The sequence below is a fragment of the Mauremys mutica genome, chromosome 3, assembly GCF_020497125.1.
Source record: "Mauremys mutica isolate MM-2020 ecotype Southern chromosome 3, ASM2049712v1, whole genome shotgun sequence".
NCBI classification, from domain to species: Eukaryota; Metazoa; Chordata; order Testudines; family Geoemydidae; genus Mauremys; species Mauremys mutica.
The window spans coordinates 3,603,845-3,624,926 of NC_059074.1; the positions used below are offsets into that span (position 1 = coordinate 3,603,845).

General features: G+C 53.2%; 1 protein-coding gene across 4 annotated transcripts in view; it reads right to left on the reverse strand.

Annotated features, from left to right (window-relative positions):
- Positions 1-1,281: 1,281 nt before the first annotated feature.
- DPYSL5 (dihydropyrimidinase like 5) overlaps positions 1,282-21,082 on the reverse strand; it is a 106,961-nt gene continuing 87,160 nt past the window's right edge. For 3 of the 4 annotated variants that reach the window (XM_045009719.1, XM_045009720.1, XM_045009721.1), the window contains one exon: positions 1,283-4,303. In XM_045009719.1, coding sequence (XP_044865654.1) covers positions 4,218-4,303 — 86 coding nt within the window. In that variant the 3' untranslated portion in view covers positions 1,283-4,217. Of the gene's footprint in view, positions 4,304-21,082 lie in introns of all 4 variants that reach the window. The other variant, XM_045009722.1, reaches the window with a different exon arrangement.

Below are 21,082 nucleotides of genomic sequence, written 5' to 3' on the forward strand. Positions count from 1 at the left end.
CGGCTCTGGTGCACCCACACTTGGGATCCACACAGGTACCAGCACTTGAAGAAGAACACGTGCATAGTGGCTTGAGAGCCAAGCTGTCATATGAGCAGGTACAACCAGGGGGACGGTCGGAGCTCGGCAGACTCTGCATGGTGACCTCTCATGAGACAGGACATCTGTTGCTGACCCACTTGAAGACCTCTCCAGACTTTTGAGGTAACTGTTCGTTTGGGATGTTCTCTAACCTAGTCCATTTGTGTGTCTGGGCTGGAGACAGTGAAAATCCTCGTGTGTTGTACTGCTTGTGCCAGCCATCTATCAGATGGACACGCCGTGTCCCCATTGAGAGTAAAGTTACCTAGTGCTTTGGGTTCAGAAAAACCCTGGGTGAACCCCCTCCCCAAGTGCATGCAGCTCCCTCCCCCGCAGAGAGCTGACCCCCCCAAGCCCATGTGGCTCCCCCCGCAGTGAGCCGAAACCCCCATCAGCTCCCCCCAGCGAGCTGAGCCCCCTCCCCCAGCGCAGGCAGCTCCCCGCAGTGTGCTCAGGCTCCAGCAGGGGAAGCAGCGGCCACAACACTTACTCTGGGTCAAAATCAAGTTTTAAGCCAATCTAAGGATTGTGGGGGGCCTGAGTGATTTCAAATACTTGGGGTTGGCAAGACTCCCCCAGTAAAGTAGGGTCACGGGCCCTTGGCTAAGGCAGCCAGCAAGGGTCTGCCCTGCATGAGAAGAGGTGTAATGGGGAGCGCTGGTGTCGTTATGCGCCTGGCAGATCCCCCCGCCCCCAGCAGTGCTGGCAGGAGCCTGTGCCCAGCATGCGGTGTGGGCTCGAGTGGGGGCGGGGCCCATCGGTGAGGAGCTCGGAGCAGGCGTTGAGCTCAGACTGTGAGAACGATCTTTAATGAGCAAACAGAACCATATGGCATGTCTCTAAAACCAGCCAATACAGACTATCCAACAGGGAAGGGGCCAGGGCTGCCCAGAACCAAGTCTCTGCCATGGGCCCGGGAGCCAGCGCCCCTGTCCGGCCACCAGCATCCCCCGCCCAGCCGCTCCCACACCTCCGGGCCCAGGAGCCAGTGTCCCCCGCCCAGCCGCTCCCACATCTCCGGGACCGGGAGCCAGCACCCCCCACCCGGCCGCTCCCACACCCCTGGGACCGGCAGCCAGCACCCCCGCCCGGCCGCTCCCACACCTCCGGGACCGGCAGCCAGCGTCCCCGCCCGGCCGCTCCCACACCTCCGAGACCGGGAGCCAGCGCCCCCGCCCAGCCGCTCCCACACCTCCGGGCCCGGGGGGCCAGTGCCCCCGCCCAGCCACTCCCACACCCCTGCGCCCGGGAGCCAGCGCCCCCGCCCGGCCGCTCCCACACCCCTGCGCCCGGGAGCCAGCGCTCCCGCCTGGCTGCTCCCACACCTACAGGTACCAGCTAGTGGAAAAAGTGCACAAGTTACATTTCACATTTCACGCTACCCCAAAGGAACATGGAGGAGAAACACAGGAGAAGTCGCTCGAGTCCACTGAGAACCGGCCCTGGGCCCCCGGGCTCAGGGCTGCTGCTTGTTCTTGTTCTGCCAGACGCAGACGGTTAAAGCACAGGCGTGTGCAGCCTCACGGCCAACACGGTTTAGCACCATTATGTGAGAGGCGTGGCTCGTGGCTGGGACTCCCGTGGCCGGCATACGCTCAGGAGCTGGATTCCTTGCTGCTTCCACTGATGGACGAGTTGGGGTTCACTGTGGTGTCCGGACGCCCCAGTCCATGACCGCCTGGCACAGCCTCTGCCCAGCATGCAGGGCTGAGCTCCGACCCGTGAGCAGCCAGACGGGGAGGAGTCGCTCCTGCCAAGCCCTGAGCCCCCAGAGCAGCAGCCGTCCAGGCAGAGACCCTGCTCATCTCAGCCACTGGGCCTCAGCTGCTCCTGGGGCTCTGCAAAGGGAAGGTGGCCACTGCAGCCAGGAGGACGTCCCAGTGGCTGGCCCTGACCTCAGGGAGAGATGGCAGCCAGGCAGAAGATATGGGGGGACTCGTAGGGCCTGCGTATCAGCAGCACAGTGGCTGGGGGGCCAGGGTCTCCTGGAGGCTGTGGCAGGCTCAGACAGCAAGGATGTCACAGGGTTGGGAAAAGAACAATGGGCTCAGGGGGACCCCCCCCATCCCCTAACGGCTGGCCTCTGGCTCCACAGGATCTCCCCCTCCCAAGAGCCGATCCCTGGCTCAAGGGACCCTCACCCTCAACAGCCAGCCTCTGGCTCCAGGGGACCCCCACCCCACAACAGCCGGCCTCTGGCTCCAGGGGACCCCCACCCCACAACAGCCGGCCTCTGGCTCCAGGGATACTCTCCACCTCAACAGCCAGTCTCTGGCTCCAGGGGAACTCCCACCTCCCAAGAGCCGGCCCCTGGCTCCAGGGATATCCCCAGCCCCCAACAGCCATCCTCTGGCTTGAGGGGGCCCCCACCCTCAATGGCCATCCTCTGTTGCCAGGGGCCCCCCATGCCCCAACAGCCGGCCTCTGGCACCAGAGATGCCCCCACCTCCCAAGAGCCGGCCTCTGGCACCAGAAATCTCCCTGGCTCTTGGGCTGTGAGAGCCTGGAGGCAGGGACTGGCTGCGCCCTGGGGTGCCGGCTCTCACGTGCCCCGAGGGGGATCCCAGAGCTGACCCTGCAGGGCTAGCAAGGGGCTCCCCTGGGGCTGGGAGAAGGCGGGGTTGGCTCAGGAGCATCCCATCCCCCCCAGCTGGGGCTCAGGGCCAGTCTGATTTCACTGCGAGCAGCCCCACTAGCAGGTCTCTGGGGCGCAGGGGGTGTCCCCTCCCACCATGGTGCCCCAGCTGATGGAGCAGCCCAATGACACTGCTACAGGGAGGGTGGGAACAGGGCCAGTCCACTGGCACTGCCGGAGGGGGAAGGGGAACAGGGCCAGCCCACTGGCACTGCCGGAGGGGGAGGTGGAACAGGGCCAGCCCACTGGCACTGCCGGAGGGGGAGGGGGAACAGGGCCAGTCCACTGGCACTGCCGGGGGAGGGGGAGTTAGGCCAGCCCACTGGCAGTGCGGGAGAGGGAGGGGGAGTTAGGCCAGCCCACTGGCACTGCCGGAGGGGGAGGGGGAACAGGGCCAGCCCACTGGCACTGCCGGAGGGGGAGGGGGAACAGGGCCAGCCCACTGGCACTGCCGGAGGGGGGGGGAGACACATCAGGCTCAGAGAAGCTTGGATTTTTCAAACTCTTGAACCTGGTACAACTGGGAGGTAGGTTCATTGAGCTCGTTCCCACGGCAACCACCTGCAAGGAGGGGGAAGGGACATACCCGTTCAGGAACTCGATGCTTCCCAAGGGGGCTCGGTCCATCACCCATCGAATGGAGCCCAGCCACAGCGTGCTGGCAAGAGCTGGGATAGAACCCAGGAGTCCTGACCCCCGCCCCCACCAGGGGTGTGTGTGTGTGTGTTGGGGGGAGGTTAGCAGAGACCCACAAGGGGTGTGTGTGTGTGTGTGTGTGTGCGCGTGTAGCACATCCCCACACGGGGATGGGGGGGGGAAATCTGTGTGTGTGTCGGGGGCAGGGGGGTAGCACATCTGGCCATAGTCGGGGGCCCTTGCTCCATGCGTACCGGGGGGGCCTCACCCTCCTTGCTGAGCCTGCTGGCCATAGCACGGAATCAGCAGCCTGATGGGGGAGGTCCTGCGCCCCCTTCCTGCCGTGGGGCCCGGCCCTTCTCCCGCTTCTCCCCTAACGCTAATGACACAAACCACCTGGGATTATTTTCACGTGATGCACAAACAAGTCAAAACTCACTGATCCAAATCCAACGTGCAAACAGAAAAGGGAACGTAGAGGCCACCCTCCCTCCCTCCCCCTGCCTGGCCCGACCCGCACCATCGCCTCACCTGCCCCACGCTGCACGCCGTGGGCCCAGGAGCCCAGCTGCGCAGCCTGCAAAGCAAACGTTATCCCGCAGAAAGGAGCTGCAGTCGAGCGCAGGTGCATGGCCACACACTGAGGGCAGCCCCTGCCATGGCCCACCCGCAGGAGGGCACGGCCCGCAGCCTCCTCCCTGGCGGGGCTGGATGGCAAACAGCCCTGCTGGACAGCACTGTGGTGTCTCGGTGCCCGGGGGGTGGGCGTGGAGGCGGCACGGCCAGGTCTTCCGGAGGGGGCAGGGCCGGCAGGAGGAGTGGGGTGCTGCTGCTGCGTCCTTAGTTTGGGGACAGGTCGCTGGTTTTACCAAATGCCGCTAGACCTGCCTCCGGGGGGAGCGAGAATCCGGGCCGAAGCTCGCTTTGGAACGTGGTCATCGATCTGAGAACCTGCAAGGAGAGGGGCAGCGGGTCAGCACCACGGGGAGAGGGAGGGAGAGAGATCCCACCCCCGCCGGGGCCCCCGGCCGACACTGCTCCCACACCGACGCCCCCGCCCACCCAGTTCAGGGTCCCGCCTGGCACTGCTCCCACACCGACGCCCCCGCCCCCACACCGACACCCCCGCCCACCCAGTCCAGGGTCCTGGGCCAGCACCACTGCCACACCAACGCCCCTGCCCATCCGACACCACTCCCACACCGACGCCCCCGCCCACCCAGTCCAGGGTCCCGCCTGGCACTGCTCCCATACTGACACCCCAGGGTCTTGGGCCGGCACCACTGCTGCACCAATGCCCCTGTCCAACCGACACCGCTCCCACACCGACACCCCCGCCTACCCAGTCCAGGGTCCCAGGATGGCATCGCTCCCATACCGCTGTCCCTGCCCACCCTGGATCCCCACCCAGCACTACTCCCGTACCGACACCTCCACACATGCAGTTCAGTGCCCCAGGCCAGCACCGCTCCCAGACCACAGCCCCCACCCACCCAGTCCAGGGCTGCCGCCTGGCACTGCTCCCACACCGACAGCCCTGCTCACCAGTCCAAGGCCCCTGTCTGGCACCGGCACCCACACCGATGCTCACCCAGTTCAGGGCGCCGGGATGGCACTGCTCCCATACCGCTGCCCCTGCCTACCCTGGATCCTGGCACCGCTCCCGTACCGACACATCCCCCACCCAGTCCAGGGCCCTGGGATGGCACTGCTCCCACACCGCCGTGCCCACCCACCCAGTCCAGGGACCCCACCCGGCACCACTCCCACACCGATGCCCTTGTCCACCCACCCAGCACAGCAGCCACACCAATACTCACCCAGTCCAGGGTCCTGGGACGGCACTGCTCCCACACCGCCGTGCCCACCCCCCCAATCCAGGGCTCCTGGCCGGCACCACTCCCACACTGACACCCCCATCAAAGCCTCCCCCGTGTGTATATGAGCTTTGCGCTGAGGGGGGGGGCACATGAAGCTGTTACCAAGCTCTTGCTTTCCCAGTGTCCCAGCTCTGATCTGGCACCAATTCCCTTGAGGCATTAAGGGGAGAGGATGGGAATCCAGGGCAGGTCCCAAGGGCCCCATGCTGCCCGGAGCTGGGCACCTGCCTGCGCCATGCCAGGAACTAAGCATAGCCCTAAGAGCAGAGTCCCACTGGGCTAGGTCTGGAAGGCCGGGGCAGAATTGGCAATGGAGCTCCCTGGAGCTATGTCCGGGGTGGCCAGGCCTCTCCCATCACACCCAGCAAGGAGAGTGGGAGCTCAGGACTGGCTCTGGCAACTTTCCTGGCTCAGGCAGTGTTAACAAAACCAGGGAGATGGTTAAGGACATCCTTCTGGATGCCCCAAAAATGCCATGATTCCACAAAGAAATTATGCTGGGAAAAAACCACCCAGAAATGTGGATGCGGCGCTAAAACAAAAATCCCATAGCTAAAGGGTGGGGAAAGGGAAAGTAAATGGCAGTGAATGTAAATTACATGTTCAATATTGTAGGTGACTGGTAAGGGAAGCCAAAGGAATCAATGGAATATCAATGGTCAACAGGGTTAAAGAGAATAAGAAGGCATCTTGTAATTGAAACCCTTATGTCAGGCACAGGTCCAGAGCTAGAGGGTAAAACCTTGAAGAGCAATGTGTAAAAGGCAGGTTCTGGGCTGTCTTCGGGACGAAGCAGGAAGATGTGTCCATCCCAGATGATGTTGTGGGTGGGACATATCGTTACCATTGTAACAAAGGAGGATGTGGGCAGCCTCTGCCCCAGTTAAACACTTTCAAACCAATGGGCCTGGATAAGTGACACCCCAGAGTGTGAAAGGAACCAGCTGGGGAGCTCTCTGAACCAGTGGGGTTCTTGAGAAAGCTGGGACACCGCAGAGGATTGGGGGGCTGCCAGTGTAGTTGCGGTATTAGAAAAGGGCAAAAGGGACGGCCCGAGAAGCACAGCCCGGTTACCTGCCATTGATCCTGGGCACAACAACGGCTTGGTTAATGTCACTGGGTTTCACCATGACGTCGGACTCAGAACCGTGCCCTATGTGGAATGAGCAGACGGATTACAGGCTGGCCGGCCGACAGATCTCAGACTGGAGTTATTAATGGAGACCCATCGGCGAGCGGGGCTGTTTCTAGCGAGGTCCCACCACGATCAGTTCTTGGTCCAACATGAGTTAATATATTTATCACCGGCTCACACAGGAGATAAATCTTTGCTGGTAAAGTTGGCAGATGACACAGATGGGTGGGGCAGTAAATAACAAGGACAGGATCCTGCTACAGAGCGAGCCGAACTGCCTGGTTAAATGGTCACAATCCAACAAGATGGGTTTTAATACAGCCAATGCCAGGTAAGACCAAGAACGCAGATTCTATCTACAGGGCGGGGGAGACGGTCTTGGAAAGCAGCGACACATCTATAGCCCGGAGCTGGAAGAGAAAGTTACTCACCTTGCAGTAACTGAGGTTCTTCGAGATGTGTGTCCCTGTGGGTGCTCCACTCTAGGTGACGGTGCGTCCCGGCGCTGTCGATCGGAGATTTTCGGTAGCAGTGCCTGGTTGGGGCGCACGCACCCAGATGGTATCTCCCGTCTAGCTGGAATCTTCCTGAGTGTGTGCGCCCCACACCCTCCTCAGAGGTTTTGCAGGGCTGTGAGAAATCGTTTTATGGTTGGGTGAGTAAAGAGTGAATAACCTGCTAAGAGGTCATGGAAGGTGGTAAGTGCCACCAGGTGCACTTTGGTGGAGCTGAGCGAATGTCCGTCTTGTTTTAGTTCCAAGAGGTAGTCTAGAATGATAGGGAGGGTCACCATATTGGGCGCTAAGTGATTACGTAAGCACCAGAGGACAAAATTCTTCCACTTCTGCGGGTAGGTTTTATGAGTGGAGTCTTTCCTACTGTGCAGGAAGACATATCGGACTTGCTCAGAACAAGCTGGTTCATGGGTTTGGAACCATGAAGGAACCACGCTGTGAGGTGGAGCTTGAGGAGCTCAGGGTAAAGAGCCAGTCTATTGTTCTGGAAAAGGAGATCTGGCCTGTTGGGGAGAGCCCGTGGGTGACGGGAGGGCATGCAGAGTAGGTAGGGATACCACGTCTGTCACAGCCAAGCCGGGGCAATAAGTATGACCTGGTCCTTATGGTCCACAATCTTCCGAAGAACCCCATGTAGCAGAGGGATTGGTGGAAGGCGTACAGGAGATAGGTGTTCCGCGGGATGAGGAATGCGTCTCCTGGGGATGCAGTTCTGAGTCCCACTCTGGAGCAAAACTGGGGACATTTTCAGTTCTGGGTTGTGGCAGAGAGGTCTACTGACGGGGTGCCCCAGAGGGAGAAGAGCTGTTGAAGTATTGTGGGGTGCAGTTCCCATTCGTGTTCCGTCGAGAAGTGCCTGCCGAGTGCATCGGCAGTAGTGTTGTGGCAGTCTGGCAGGTAGGAAGCGGTGGTCTGTATTTGATGTTATATACACCAATTCCATAGGCGGATGGCTTCCATGCAAAGAGAATGTGAGTGTGCTCCCCCTTGTCTGTTGATGTAGTACATACATGCTATGTTGTCTGTTAAGACTCACAGGCATTTGTTCTTTATGAGGGGAAGAAAATGAAGGCACGCTCATCTCACAGCTCTGAGCAATAAGAGATTTATGTGTAGGTGCGACTCTGATGCAGACCACTGGCCTTGTGCCCTGTGTCCCTCTAAATGCGCTCCGCAACCAATTAGGGAAGCGTCCGTGGTGAGCACGAGTGCTGGGGATCAGTTCTGGAAGGAAACCTTAGTGCAGAGGTTCCCTGGTCTTGTCCACCACTGTAGGGAAGCTAGAGTTGGGAGGCGGAGTTAACAGCATCCCTAAGGTGTGTCTGTTGGGTTTGAAATTGGAATTGAGCCAGCCCTGAAGACATCTCATGTGCAGCCTGGCGTACTGGAGTATGAAGGTAGTGGCTGCCATATGACCAAGGAGCTGTAGGCAGAGTCTTGCCTGTGTCCTTGGATGAATAGAGAGCGTGTGTTTGAGGTGCGTGATAGCGAGGAGTCTGTGATATGGGAGCAAGGCTCTGCTCTGGATTGAGTTGAGATGAGCTCCGAGGAACTCAATCTGTTGTGTAGGTGTCAGGGTGGATTTTTAGGCATTTATTTGGAGGCCTAGGCTGTGAAAGAGGGCGATAGTGAAAGAGTAGCTTGGAGTGTCTCGCCATAGCAGTTGCCCTTGATGAGGCAATCGTCCAGGTAGGGGAACTGCGTGACCCCATGTTTGTGGAGGTGAGCCACGAGCACAGCTAGAGTTTAGGAAAAAAGCTCCTGGCGCTGTGGAGAGGTCGAAAGGAAGAACGCTGTATTGGAAATGGTCGTGACCAATTGTGAAGCTTAGAAAGCGTCTGAGAGCTGGATGAATTGATATATGAAAAGAGACGTACTGTGGGTTGAGGACTGAAAACCAGTCCCCTTGATCTAGTGCAGGAATTAATGTGCCCAGTGTGACCATTTTGAATTTTTGTATCCTCGCGAATTTGTTCAGTTGGCGTAAGTCTAGTATAGGCCTCCAGCCCCCAGTCCTTTTCTGGGTCAGGAAGTAATGGGAGTAGAAATCTTTCCCTGGATGTAGCATCGGCACAGGCTCCACTGCACCTAGCTGTAGAAGATAAGCAACTTCTGGACGAAGCAGGTGCTCATGAGAGGGGTCCCTGAAGAGGGACGGGGAAGGGGAGGAGGATAGGATATGAATGGGCTAGAGTAACCGGACTGAACTATCTCGAGGACTCAGCGGTCCTGTGTAATTTGCTGACAGGCATGTTGGAAACTCTGGAGGCGGTGGCGAAATGGGCAAATAGGCTGTGGAATCAAGGAGTGGTCGCACAGACCCTGAACCAACTTTTTAAAATTGTTGTTTATTCCCAGATGGATGGGAAGTGGTTGCTTGATCTTGATCTTGTCTGCGCTTAGGGGGTCTAGTGCAATTCCTATTTATGTGGTAAGGTTTGGGTTGATATTGTTGACCCCTGGGAAGAGATGGGTGAATGCCCAGGGTGCGCAGTGTCGCTCTAGAATCTTTCATCGTATGAAGTAGTTCATCAGGTGGTTTTTTTTTTGTTTTTTTTTAAAGAAAACAGTTTATGTTTATCAAAGGGGAGGTCCTCCACTTTGTTCTGCAGGTCTTTAGGGATGCCAGATGCAGAAAGCCATGAAGATCTGCGCATAACCACAGCCAGTGCATATGTATGGGCTGCTGTGTCTGTCGTGTCTAAAGAGGCTTGTAGGGCTGTTCTGGAAATCAATTGGCACTCACTCAGAATTGATTTAAAGCCCGCTGTCCTGTCCTCTGGAATGTAAGAGGTGAATTCAAAAGTTTATTGTAGTTATCAAAGTCATGCCTGGCAAGGAGTGCAAGGTAGTTTGCGATCCAGAATTGTAGAGTGGAGGATGTGTGAACCTTGCGACACAAGACGTCAAGGCGTTTAAGGTCCATGTCTTGCGGGGTGGACTGATATTGTGGCTGTTTCGTTCTTTGTGCGACTGCATTGATAATGAAAGAGTTCAGTTGTGAAAAAAATAGGAAGTCAGCGTCCTTAGCAGGAACATAGTATCTATGTTCGGCTTTTCTGCAGGTTGGTAATAAAGAAGCTGGAGTTTGCAGAGAGCGTCAGCTGGTTCCAAGAGTGCCTCACTTATAGGGAGTGAAGTAGGGAAACTGAGGCTGGAGGCTGCGGACCTTAGTCTGAGGTGGAAAAAGGCTCCAGTGGGGAAGGAGAAGGAGGTGCGAAGAACTCTGCTTGCCGTTGTAGATCAGGTTCGCGCTCAGTGAAGGTAGCCAGTTCAGGTGGTGGGACTGTGCTGTGTCATGTTAAGAAGCGAAAGTGAAAGTGTGAGCGGTGCAGTGGGTCGGTTGGAGGTGCCCTGCAGGGGGTCTGCTGTTGGTGCAAGGGCGGAAGGCAGGCTCGGTGCCGACGTCCTTCCTGGCACCGGGGCAGAGCACGCGGTCGGAGCCGCGGCTTTCTTTTTTTTTCTCTCCTTCTTCTTCCGCCCTGAGGCTTGCGGTGCCGACAACTTTGTCGGCACCGGGGCAGAGCGCATAGCCGGTTCCGCGGCTATTTTTAGTCCTCAGGCTTGCGGTGCCGACGTCCTTGTCTGCACCAAGGCAGAGCGCGCAGCCGGCTTCGCAGCTGTTTTTAGCGCTGAGGCGCTTGGTGCCGCGGAATCCTTCTGTGTTCGGGAGGTTGAATTTCCGCCTCTACGGTCTGTGGGAGCCGTTGTTGAGGCGTGATCCGGGGCTGAGGCGCCTAGCTTGGGCGCTGTCAGCACAGAGGGTAGGGATCTCGCAGGAGACCCCTTACCCTTGTTAGAGTCTCTCCTATGAGACTGCTCTGCTTCTTGCCTCGGCTCCAGGGAGGGTGAAGCAATGCTCCCCACTGGTTTCGATCTGGCTGGGGAGGATGTGGGAGTGGGTTTAACTTTCCCCATCTCCGAAAGCGGCTGCGGGGATTTTTCCATGAGAAGCATTTTAAGCCGCAGGTCTCTGTCGTGCCGAGCCCTCGACTCGAGGCTCATACAGTGGAGGCACTTTGCAGGGATGTAGGCTTCCGCGAGGCACTTCACACAATGTGAGTGCCCATCCGACCTTGGTATGGAGTCGTGCCAGAAAACACACCTCTTGAATCCTGAAGCCCCTGGCATTGTAAATTAGAAATGGCAGGGGAGAGTGTCTCAGTGAGAGACAAGTCTGAAGTGATTTTGTTTTTAACTAAGTAACTAACTATGTAACTATACTAAAGGAAGGGAAACAACTGGGAAGTAATTAATAATTATTTCTATGTTCTTTGTTACTGTTTCCTATAGATACCAGGGAAGAGAAGGCAGCACTGCTCCGAGTCCCATCTTCAGCCGAGGACGGTTGAGAAGGAACTGAGGAGGGTGTGGGGCGCACGCACTCAGGAAGATTCCAACTAGACGGGAGATACCATCTGGGTGCGTGCGCCCCAACCAGGCACTGCTACCGAAAATCTCCAATCGACAGCGCCGGGACGCACCGTCACCTAGAGTGGAGCACCCACAGGGACAGCACTCGAAGAAGAAGTGCAGATTTCAGCTCACAGAGATTTAGGCAGAGGAAAGAGAAGAAGAGCCACAGGAGGCTGATGTGGCTGCATAAGGAGCTTTTTCGCTGTCTAAAACCCAAAAGGGATCCATACAGGAAATGGAAGGCGGGCACGTCACCAAGGAAGGATACATGGGAATAGCACAAGTGTGTAGGGACAACATCAGGAGAGCCAAGGCAAAGAATGAGTCACAGCTGGCAAGGAATGGGTGAGACAACAAGAGGTTCTACGACTATGTCAGACAAAACAGAAAGATGAAGGACAGCATGGGCCCGTGGCTCAGCGGAGGTGGTGAGCTGATAATGGAAGACGCTAGGAAAGCAGAGCTGCTCAGTGCCTACTTTGCTTCAGTCTTTTCACAAAAAATAACATGTGACCGGACAACTAGCGAAGTTACTATAGACAATAAAGGGGGAGGGCTGCTGTGACGTTATTGATATAAATTGGGACCATATAGAACATGGGTTGCAACCAAGGTCCTGTAGTGGCACCAAATCTGGGGTAAAGGGGGTCATCTAAGGTGTCTAAGACCAGGTTATGGGTTGCTGGTTATGATTATGCTGTCTGTATGTCTGTGTATCATTTTGTACTTGAAGTTATAAGTATTGGCTCTGTACTGTCTGTATTTTGTATTGTGCTCTGCTTCTGGGTGACACCACAGACAAGCTGGTGTTAGCCCTGCCTAGCCTGCTTGATGGCCCATTAAGGACCATCAGCTACACAACTGACCCATGGAGAGAAGGCAGACATGCCTTGTGACTCAGCAAAGTATGCAGGGACTGGCCCATGTGCCTCCAGACTCCATTTTGCTGTAATTTTCCACAGTAAGGACAAAGAGATTCTTGCACCTGGAAAAGCCTATATAAGGCTGATGCATCATCTCCATCTTGTCTTCAATCCTGCTTCTTACCTCTGGAGGGACTTTGCTACAAACTGAAGCTCTGCACAAAGGACTGACTGACCCATCCCAGCAGGGGATGTACTCCAGAGACTTGATTTGAACCTGCAGTTTATGCCATCACTGCTACAAGCCTGAACTAAGAACTTTGCCATTACTGTATGGAATTGATTCCATTTAACCAGTTCTAGCTCTCATCTCTACCTTTTCCCCTTTATGAATAAACCTTTAGATTTTAGATTCTAAAGGATTGGCAACAGCGTAATTTGTGGGTAAGATCTGATGTGTATATTGACCTGGGTCTGGGGCTTGATTCTTTGGAATCGAGAGAACCTTTTTCTTTTATTGGGGTGTTGGTTTTCATAACCATTCGTCCCCAGGACGAGTGGGACTGGTGGTGATACTGGGAGACTGGAGTGTCTAAGGAAATTGCTTGTGTGACTTGTGGTTTGCCAGTGGGGTGAAACCAAAGTCCTTTTTGTCTGGCTGGTTTGGTTTGCCTTAGGGGTGGAAAAACCCCAGCCTAGGGCTGTGACTGCCCTGTTTGAGCAATTGGTCCTGAATTGGCACTCTCAGTTGGGTCCCACCAGAACCGCATCGTCACAGCTGCACATCGGGCTAAGTAAAGAACACGTCACAGATCTTCTGACCAGCCTGGATGAATTCAAGTTGGTGGGGCTGGATGTTAGTCACCCTGGGGTGCTGAAGGAATTAGCTGAAGAAATCTCAGCACTACTGGCAATAATATTTGCAAACTCCTGGATGACAGGTGAGGTGCTGGAAGACTGAAGAAGGGCAGACGTAGGGCCCATCTTTAACAAGGGGGGAAAGGAGGAGCCGGGGAACTACAGACCCCTCAGCCTGACTTCGATACCTGGGAAGCTGCTAGAGCCATGTATAAAACATTCCATCTGCAAATACCGGGAGAATGGAGGGGTGATCACTAGCAGCCAGCATGGCTTCACCAAGAACAAATCACACCAAACCAGCTGGATTTCCTTCTCTGACAGGGTAACTGATTCGGTGGGTGGGGGATTGCAGCAAACACTTCAGCCAGGTTTCTGACACAGTCGCACAGGAGAGTCTCATAAGAAAGCTGGAGAAATGCAGACTCAACAGAACTACCATTAAGTGGATGCATAATTTGTTAAACAACAGCAAACAGAGTAACTATTAATGGACTGGTGTTGGATTGGAGGGTGGTCTCCAGCGGGGTTCCACAGGGATCATTTCTGGGCTGGGTGCTGTTGAACACCTTTATTAATGCCCTGGATGTAGGAATCGAGAGCAGACTGATCACGTTTGCAGATGACACAAAGCTGGGGGGAGCTGCAAACTCTGTCGAGTTTAGAGCTAAAATTCAGAGGGATCTTGATAAATTGGAGAATTGGGCTATAGACAACAAAATGAAATTCAGCAAAGACAAATGTGAGGTGCTGCACTTAGGGAAGAAAAACCAGATACACAAATACAGACTCGGGGATAACTGGCTAGACAGCAGCACTGCTGAGAAGGATCTGGGAGTTGTGGTGGATCCCAACCTCAACATGAGTCAACAATGTGATGCTGTTGTGCTGCAAAAAGAGCAAATGCAATGTTAGGTTGCATTAACAGAGGCACAGCATGCAAGTCACTGGAAGTGCTAGTACCGATCTACTCAGCCAGCTGGAGTACGGTGTCCAGTCTGGGTCACCAATGTATCGAAAGGATGTAGAGAAACTGGAAAGGACCCAGAGGTGAGCAACAAAGATGATCAAAGGGATGGAATGCAGCCATATGAGCAAAGGCTGCAGGAAGTGGGTATGCTTAGTTTGGAAAAGAGGAGATTAAGAGGGGATACAATAATGGTCTTCGGATACTGGAAAGGCTGCCACAAAAAAGATGGAGAAAAGTTGTTCTCTCTTGCCACAGAGGGCAGGACAAGAGGCCATGGGGTCAAACTACCGCACAGCAGATTTAGATTAAACCCCAGGAAAAACTCCCGAACTGTAAGAACAGTAGGACGCCTAGGGAGGTCGTGGAAGCGCCTTCCCTGGGGGTTTTCAAAAAGAGGCTGGAGCCACCTGTCTGGGATGGTTTAGACACAACAAATCCTGCATCTGGGCTGGGGGTTAGACTAGATGACCCTTGACGTCTCTACCAACCCTCTGGTTCTATGATCTAGATGTACCTGAGCTAGCACTGATCAAGTGAATGCACTAAGAACAGTGTAGCTGCAGTGGTGTGAGCGGAGGGATGGGCTAGCCATCCCGAGTCCAGACTCGGCATCTCAGTTTGGCACGCTACACCTCCAACTCCAAGTGTAGACGTACCCAGAGACGGATTTAGGGATCATCACAGATAATCACCTCAACACGAGTTGTCTGTGCACTACTGTGGCAAAAGGCTCAGGGACCCCGGGATATATAAAAATGGGGCTAACATGTAGAAGTAGGAAAGTGATTCGTAGATTCTGAGATCCCCAGGCCAGAAGGGACCATTGTGATCAACTGGTCTGACCGCCTGCCTAGCAGAGGCCAGAGACCAGCCCCACAATAACTCACAGAGCAGATCGTTTAAGCATCGCCAGTGATGGAGACTCCACCACGAGCTTGGGAAATGGTTACCGGGGTTAATTACTCTCCCTGTTAATAATTTACATCTTATTTCCAGTCTGAGTTTGTCTGGCTTCATCCTCCAGGCACTGGCTGGTGTTAGCCCTGTGTCCGCTAGACAGAAGAGCCCCGTACCAAGGATTTGTTCCCCAAGTCTACTGATCAAGTCACCCCTTAAGGTTTTCTTTATTAAGCTAAAAAAAGACAGAGCTCCCGGAGTCTCTCATAATCAGGCAGGTTTTCCAATCCTCCAGTCATTCTCGTGGGTCTTCTCTGACCCTTCTCCAATTTACCAGCATCCTTCTTGAATTGTGGGCACTAGAGCTGGGCACGGGATTCCAGCAGTGGTCACACCAGTGCCAAAGGTAAAAGAACCCTCTGGACCCCTACTCAAGATTCCTCTATTTATGCATCCCTGTTTATGACCTTGTCAGGGCACTGAGCTAGGGAGCTGCAGATATAAGCCAGGCCCATAGTGGGGCCAAGGCAACAGAGCCAGGGCCAATTCATACCAGCTAGGATCTGGCCCATTGACTCAGCAGAGCGACGGCTGATTGACGCCAGCTGGGGATCTGGCCCATTGACTCAGAGAAGCGATGGCTGAGTCACACCAGCTGGGGCTCTCCACATACAGTGGAATTGTTAGTGGTGTAAAAAGCCTCTGCGTGCTTCTCTGGGGGCTTTGCCAGCCCTCCAGACCGGAGATCGCTGTGCCAGGCAGCGGTGTTTCCTTCCTGCCCTCGCTGGGTGCAGCCTGCTTATCCCACAGTGGCTGGGCTTGCCCTAGGACTGCTAGTGCATCATGGATCCTGCTAGCGCCTAGGCCCAGCAGAACCTGCTCCCTCTTCCTGTTGCAGTCCCCTGCCAGCTCCAGATCTCCCCCCACCCACCCACACACACTCCAGCCAGCTCCCAGCTGGCTGCCAGGGGCCTGAGCCAGGCCTGTTCCTTGAGGCAAATTCCTTCCCCAAACTTACCTGAGATCAAGGCAGTAGCATTAACACTCGCAGGGGCTGCCTCGGCACACCAGATGGCTGTGCTGGGGCAGATCTGCTTAGCCTCTGTATTCGGAGTAAGCCCCTGAGAATTTATTGTGGGGTTTGGGGTGTTTCTACGGTTTGGACAATTTGGGCCCGCCACACTGGTGTCACATAACGGTTCCCCCCGTCCTCGCTGTTAAACTGTGGTGCATGCGCTTTTCACCATTTCCATTCGCACGGACGCACCAGCGATTCCTGGGCCTGTCACACACGCTTCAAGGTGGACAGAGACTCCCTATAGCTCAGGCTCAGACTCTCGCCCAGTCTCTGTGGCTGGGCGCAGATGGAATTCCAGACTGCGCAGATTCTCTGGTTCTCCCAGGACTTGGCGTTGAAATGTGGCCGTTTCCTTCTGTCTCTGGTGGGCTTTTTCTTCAGCTTCCAGCTCTTGCTTTCGCCACAGGAGAGCAGCTTTGCCCCTTCCTCAGCTAACACTGTTTTCTTGTTACCTGGACGCCAGCCAGCTTCACTTCACTGTCAACCCTCACTGGCCATTATTTGTAACCGGATCCTGTCAGCTTCACTGGCCTCGGCTGTTTGATCCCAGCGCAGGAGCAAACCTCTCACCTCTGAGCTGAGCCGTCCCCTCCAAGGGCCATTCTTCTTTCTTCACAGCATTGTTTCCCTTTCTTTCAGCATGTGACTGTGCTTCACCCCCTCCCTCTCGGTGCTCTCTAACCCTGAAAGCTCCCCAGAGCACATTTTAAACTCGGAGATTAGTGGGGCCCTGCTCCAAAGCCCAGCGTAGCCTAACCAGGCAGTGCTTTCCCCAGGGATTGAAATTGCGGGGGGAGGTGTGACGAAGTGGGACTGTTCGTACTGGGGGCTGGGAATGCTGGGTGCAGGCCTCTAAGTATCTAGCAAAGCAGAAGGCCGAATGCCTGACACTCTGTCTCCTAGCAACTGATGGCCGGGCCCCTCCCTGCAAAGGTGCATCTAAAGGTGTTGGAGACAAAGGGGTCAGGTGACCTCCTAGCCCGGGAAAGAGGCTGAGCAGAGAGGAGGGGCCGGAGGGGATTGGGCAGACGGGAGTTGGCTGGGGAACAGAGGGGAAGCAGAGAGAGAGGGCTCTGATCCCCGATGGGGGTTATGGGGTCCCAAGATGGACCTGACAGGGGGGGATCCTGTTATCTGTGCCTGCAAGACCTGTCCTGGACTGTGTTCCTGTCACCTAAATAAACCTTCTACTTCACTGGCTGGCTGAGAGTCCTGGTGAATCGGCAGGGAGCCCAGGGGTGCAGGGCCTGACTCCCCTACACTCCGTGACAGGGGGTCAGGGCCGATGAGGGGTGAGACCGTGAGGGTGAAGGGGGGCCGTATGGCACCATAGTAACAACTGAAAAGTGTTTCACGACCATTTCATTCGATTTAACTCATGTTTTTAAATCATCACACAAATTAAAGGTGGCAACACAAGCATTCTGTGAAGCACGACATCTACATGCTTCTTGGTTTCTTGTTATAATTTGCACAACTCTGTTAATGATCTTCTCGAATGCAATGCGTTCATTTTTGGTGGCTTCTCGTGTGTTCGGTACTTCCAGTCCTTCATGACATGCTCATGATCAGGCAGAAGGCGACTTCTTTCAGAACACAAAATTCTATTCAATGAGGAAAAAGAACGCTCAGCTGTAGCCGCTGTGACTGGGGAGTAGAAAGAGATGAATTCCTACTTCTTTAATCTCGGGAAACACAGCACAAAAATTGGGTCAAACCACTAATGATGATAAAGAAGAAGTTGAAGTCAAATCTACATTCGTTCATCATATGATATTCCACTCTCTGTTCAAATTCTCTATTCTGTCCTGATCACATGGCAGCCCCATTGCTGGCAGCGCTTCACTCCACTCAACTGTCGGTGTTTTATAAGACAGGCATCTGTAAAAGCTACGTAGAGATTGATAGAATCCAGAATTTGTTGTTGTAGAGATGTAAGAACCAAGTCTGTGTACTTTACTTTTTCAGCTGTCTTAACAAACACTTTTTGTCCTCTTCATTTAAGGAGTCAATAAAAGTGCCCTAATTAGTCACTTCTGAACTGAAGTCTTTGCTTCTTCCCGTACGTTTTCAATGGATCTCTCTCTGATTGATCCAAGTGTAGCTTCCATTGCTGGACAGAGATCTACTACTGTTCTAGCAGATGCCTGGATGACATTGTTTAATGACCCATGTGGTTTCAACAGTAGACTTACAAGAGAGAACGGCGATTGTGTTCTCTGAACTTAGTAGCAAAAGTAGTTCACCAGCCTCACTACTTAAATCCACCCCATCTCGGTGGATACTTTCCAAAGCCAATAATAATGGTTGCAGTAATTTTAAGTATCAGGGGGTGGCCATGTCAGTCTGTATCCACAAAAACAACGAGGAGTCCGGTGGCACCGTTAAGACTAACAGATTTATTTGGGCATAAGCTTTCATGGGTAAAAAACCCACTTTTTCAGATGCATGGAGTGAAAATTACAGATGCAGGCATTATTATACATGAAGAGAAAGGAGTTACCTTACAAGTGGAGAACCAATGTTGACAGGGCCAATGCAATCAGTGGTCCACTCCAAATAATTGATGAGGAGGTGTCAATACCAAGAAAGGGAAAGTTGCTTTTGTAGTGAGCCAGTAGTAATTTTAAGACAACAGCCAAGGATCGCTCATGAGAAAGCAAGTGGGTTTACCCAGGTTGGACTAATTTGAACTTCAGTCCCAGTGTATCTTCTATATTTTCCAAGACGCTCAGTCCTTTTGGACTCTTGCTGAAAAAAAGAGTATAATGAAGACATTAAATTTATAGCTTTTTAAATGTCTTTTGAAGATTCTGCAGCTTGTACTAGCACTAGTTGGAGATGGCCTCTGCAGTATGTATAGGAGGGATTCGAGTTACGATTTTCTCTGAGCAAAGCTTGTACTCCACCATGTCTTCCAGAGAAGTTTGCAGCACCACCAAATGCACAAGCAGCCGTCTCTTTGGGGTCCAATTGACAAGCATTTGCATCGGTTCACTCATCAGCCATGTACGCACATTGTCTGGATGCGGCGAGAGAGTTCTTCACTTTGTCACTGCTGAGTCTTTCCCTGTTGCACCACATGCTTCTAACCAGTCAGTTGAGTTTCTTGCAGAAAGACAATGAGCATTTGCTGGTCTTGGTCAAAACCAGTGTCCAACTTCAGGATTAACAAATTACAATGCACTTAACATTGGCCTCCAGTTTGTAGTGTGTGGTATCTCTTGCTTAAAGAGAAAGTATGGTGTAGCAGCCATGTTAGAATAAACTGTCTCCAGCATTTTTAACACCCTCGTTAAGCACTTCTAAAATTGGCTTTGACAATGACTGGCTGTGACATTATGAGTGTAATAGAATATCTCATTGAAAGGTGACAGGGACAGATATGTAAACGAATAGAGCTTTGAAATGCAAGTCTGCATTGTTAGAGGTAGAAGGGGAGGTGTTTGCTCAGATCTTGGGATGTCAGCAAACAAGGCTTGTCTATTGCTATAGCTTTGATTCAAAGATCAAAAAAGGAATATTAACATTTAGGAAGACACTTGAGTGAAATAGTATTATTGTCTGTGTGTCTCTTTGAAGGTTGTGGTGACCTGTATCTGAACTGTTTAATGGATAAATTACCCTGTGCCAGACTGTTTGGGAGAAGGAGAGTTAAGCCCATTGTTTTCTCAGGCCAAAAGGCTGCTGGGAAATTTATAAAAACCTTGGGACACGATCCTGCTTCATCTCAGATCTGCTCTGGGTTTCAAGAGGGGGAAACCTTAAGCCACAAGGATTGAGATCCCCAGTCACCGACTGGAGTCACCCTGAATATGGGCATTGAACTATAACCTATGGACTATTTCTAAAAGGACTTTTGGCAACTACAAGCTCATCTCTGCTGTGTCTGAACATCAGGAATTGAATTCAAGTCTGTCTGTATCTTGATCTTTTAACCAACACTCTCTCTCTTTTCTTTTTTAATAAATGTTAGCTTAGTTAATAGGAACGGACTATAGCGTGTATTTTGGGTAAGATCTAAGTTATAATTGAACCTGGGTATGTGGCTGATCCTTTGGGGTTGGAAGAACCTTTTATATGATGAGAAGATTTTCAGTAATCATCAGCATATCTGACAGTTGTGTTTGGACGGAGGCAGTGAGGTACTACAGAGGCTGTTTTGTGCTGGCTTGGGAAATCTAAGTATTGGAATATCCACCAGCTTCTGGGGTTTGCCTGCCCCATTTTGTTTGCAGTTCATCCTAATTGAGTGACCTCAGCTGCTCCGACGGCCAGCATCGTCACAGTGGCTTATAAAACTTTCTGCATGTTGATGCAATGCAGGTGTTTTGCAGCCTTTTCACATAGTTTTTCAGCATTGGCTTTGCTGATCGGTCTGACAAACCAAGCTCTTCTACTTTTATTATATAAATCCATGGTACACCCACGTCTTGAATACTGCGTGCAGTTCTGGTTGCCCCATCTCAAAAAAGATCTATTGGAGTTGGAAAAGGTACAGAGAAAGGCAACAATAATGAACAGCTTCCATATGAGGAGAGATTAAAAAGAGTAGGACTTTTCAGCTTGGAAAAGAGAGGACTAAGAGGGGATATGATAGAGATCTATAAAATCTTGACTGGTGAGAAACTCTCTCTCATAACACAAGAACTAGGGGTCACCAAATGAAATGAACAGGCAGCAGGTTTAAAACAAACAACAGGAAGTATTCTTTCACACAACGCACAGCCAACCTGTGGAACTCCTTGCCAGAGGATGTTGTGAAGGCCAAGACTATAACACGGTTCAAAAAAGAACTAGATAAGTTCATGGAGGATAGGTCCATCGATGGCTATTAGCCAGGATGGGCAGGGATGCAACACCATGCTCTGAGAGCCTCTGTTTGCCAGACGCTGGGAGTGGATGGCAGGGGATGGATCACTGGATAATTGCCCATTTCTGTTAATTCCCTTTGAAGCACCTGCCATTGGCCACTGACAGAAGATAGGGTCCTGGGCTAGCTGGACCATTGGTCTGACCCAATATGACCGTTCTTCTGTTATGTAAAAAATAATTATAATATAATAAAAATGTTTAGTACAGAAACTCCCCCAGGATAACGACCTCTCGAGATAGCAA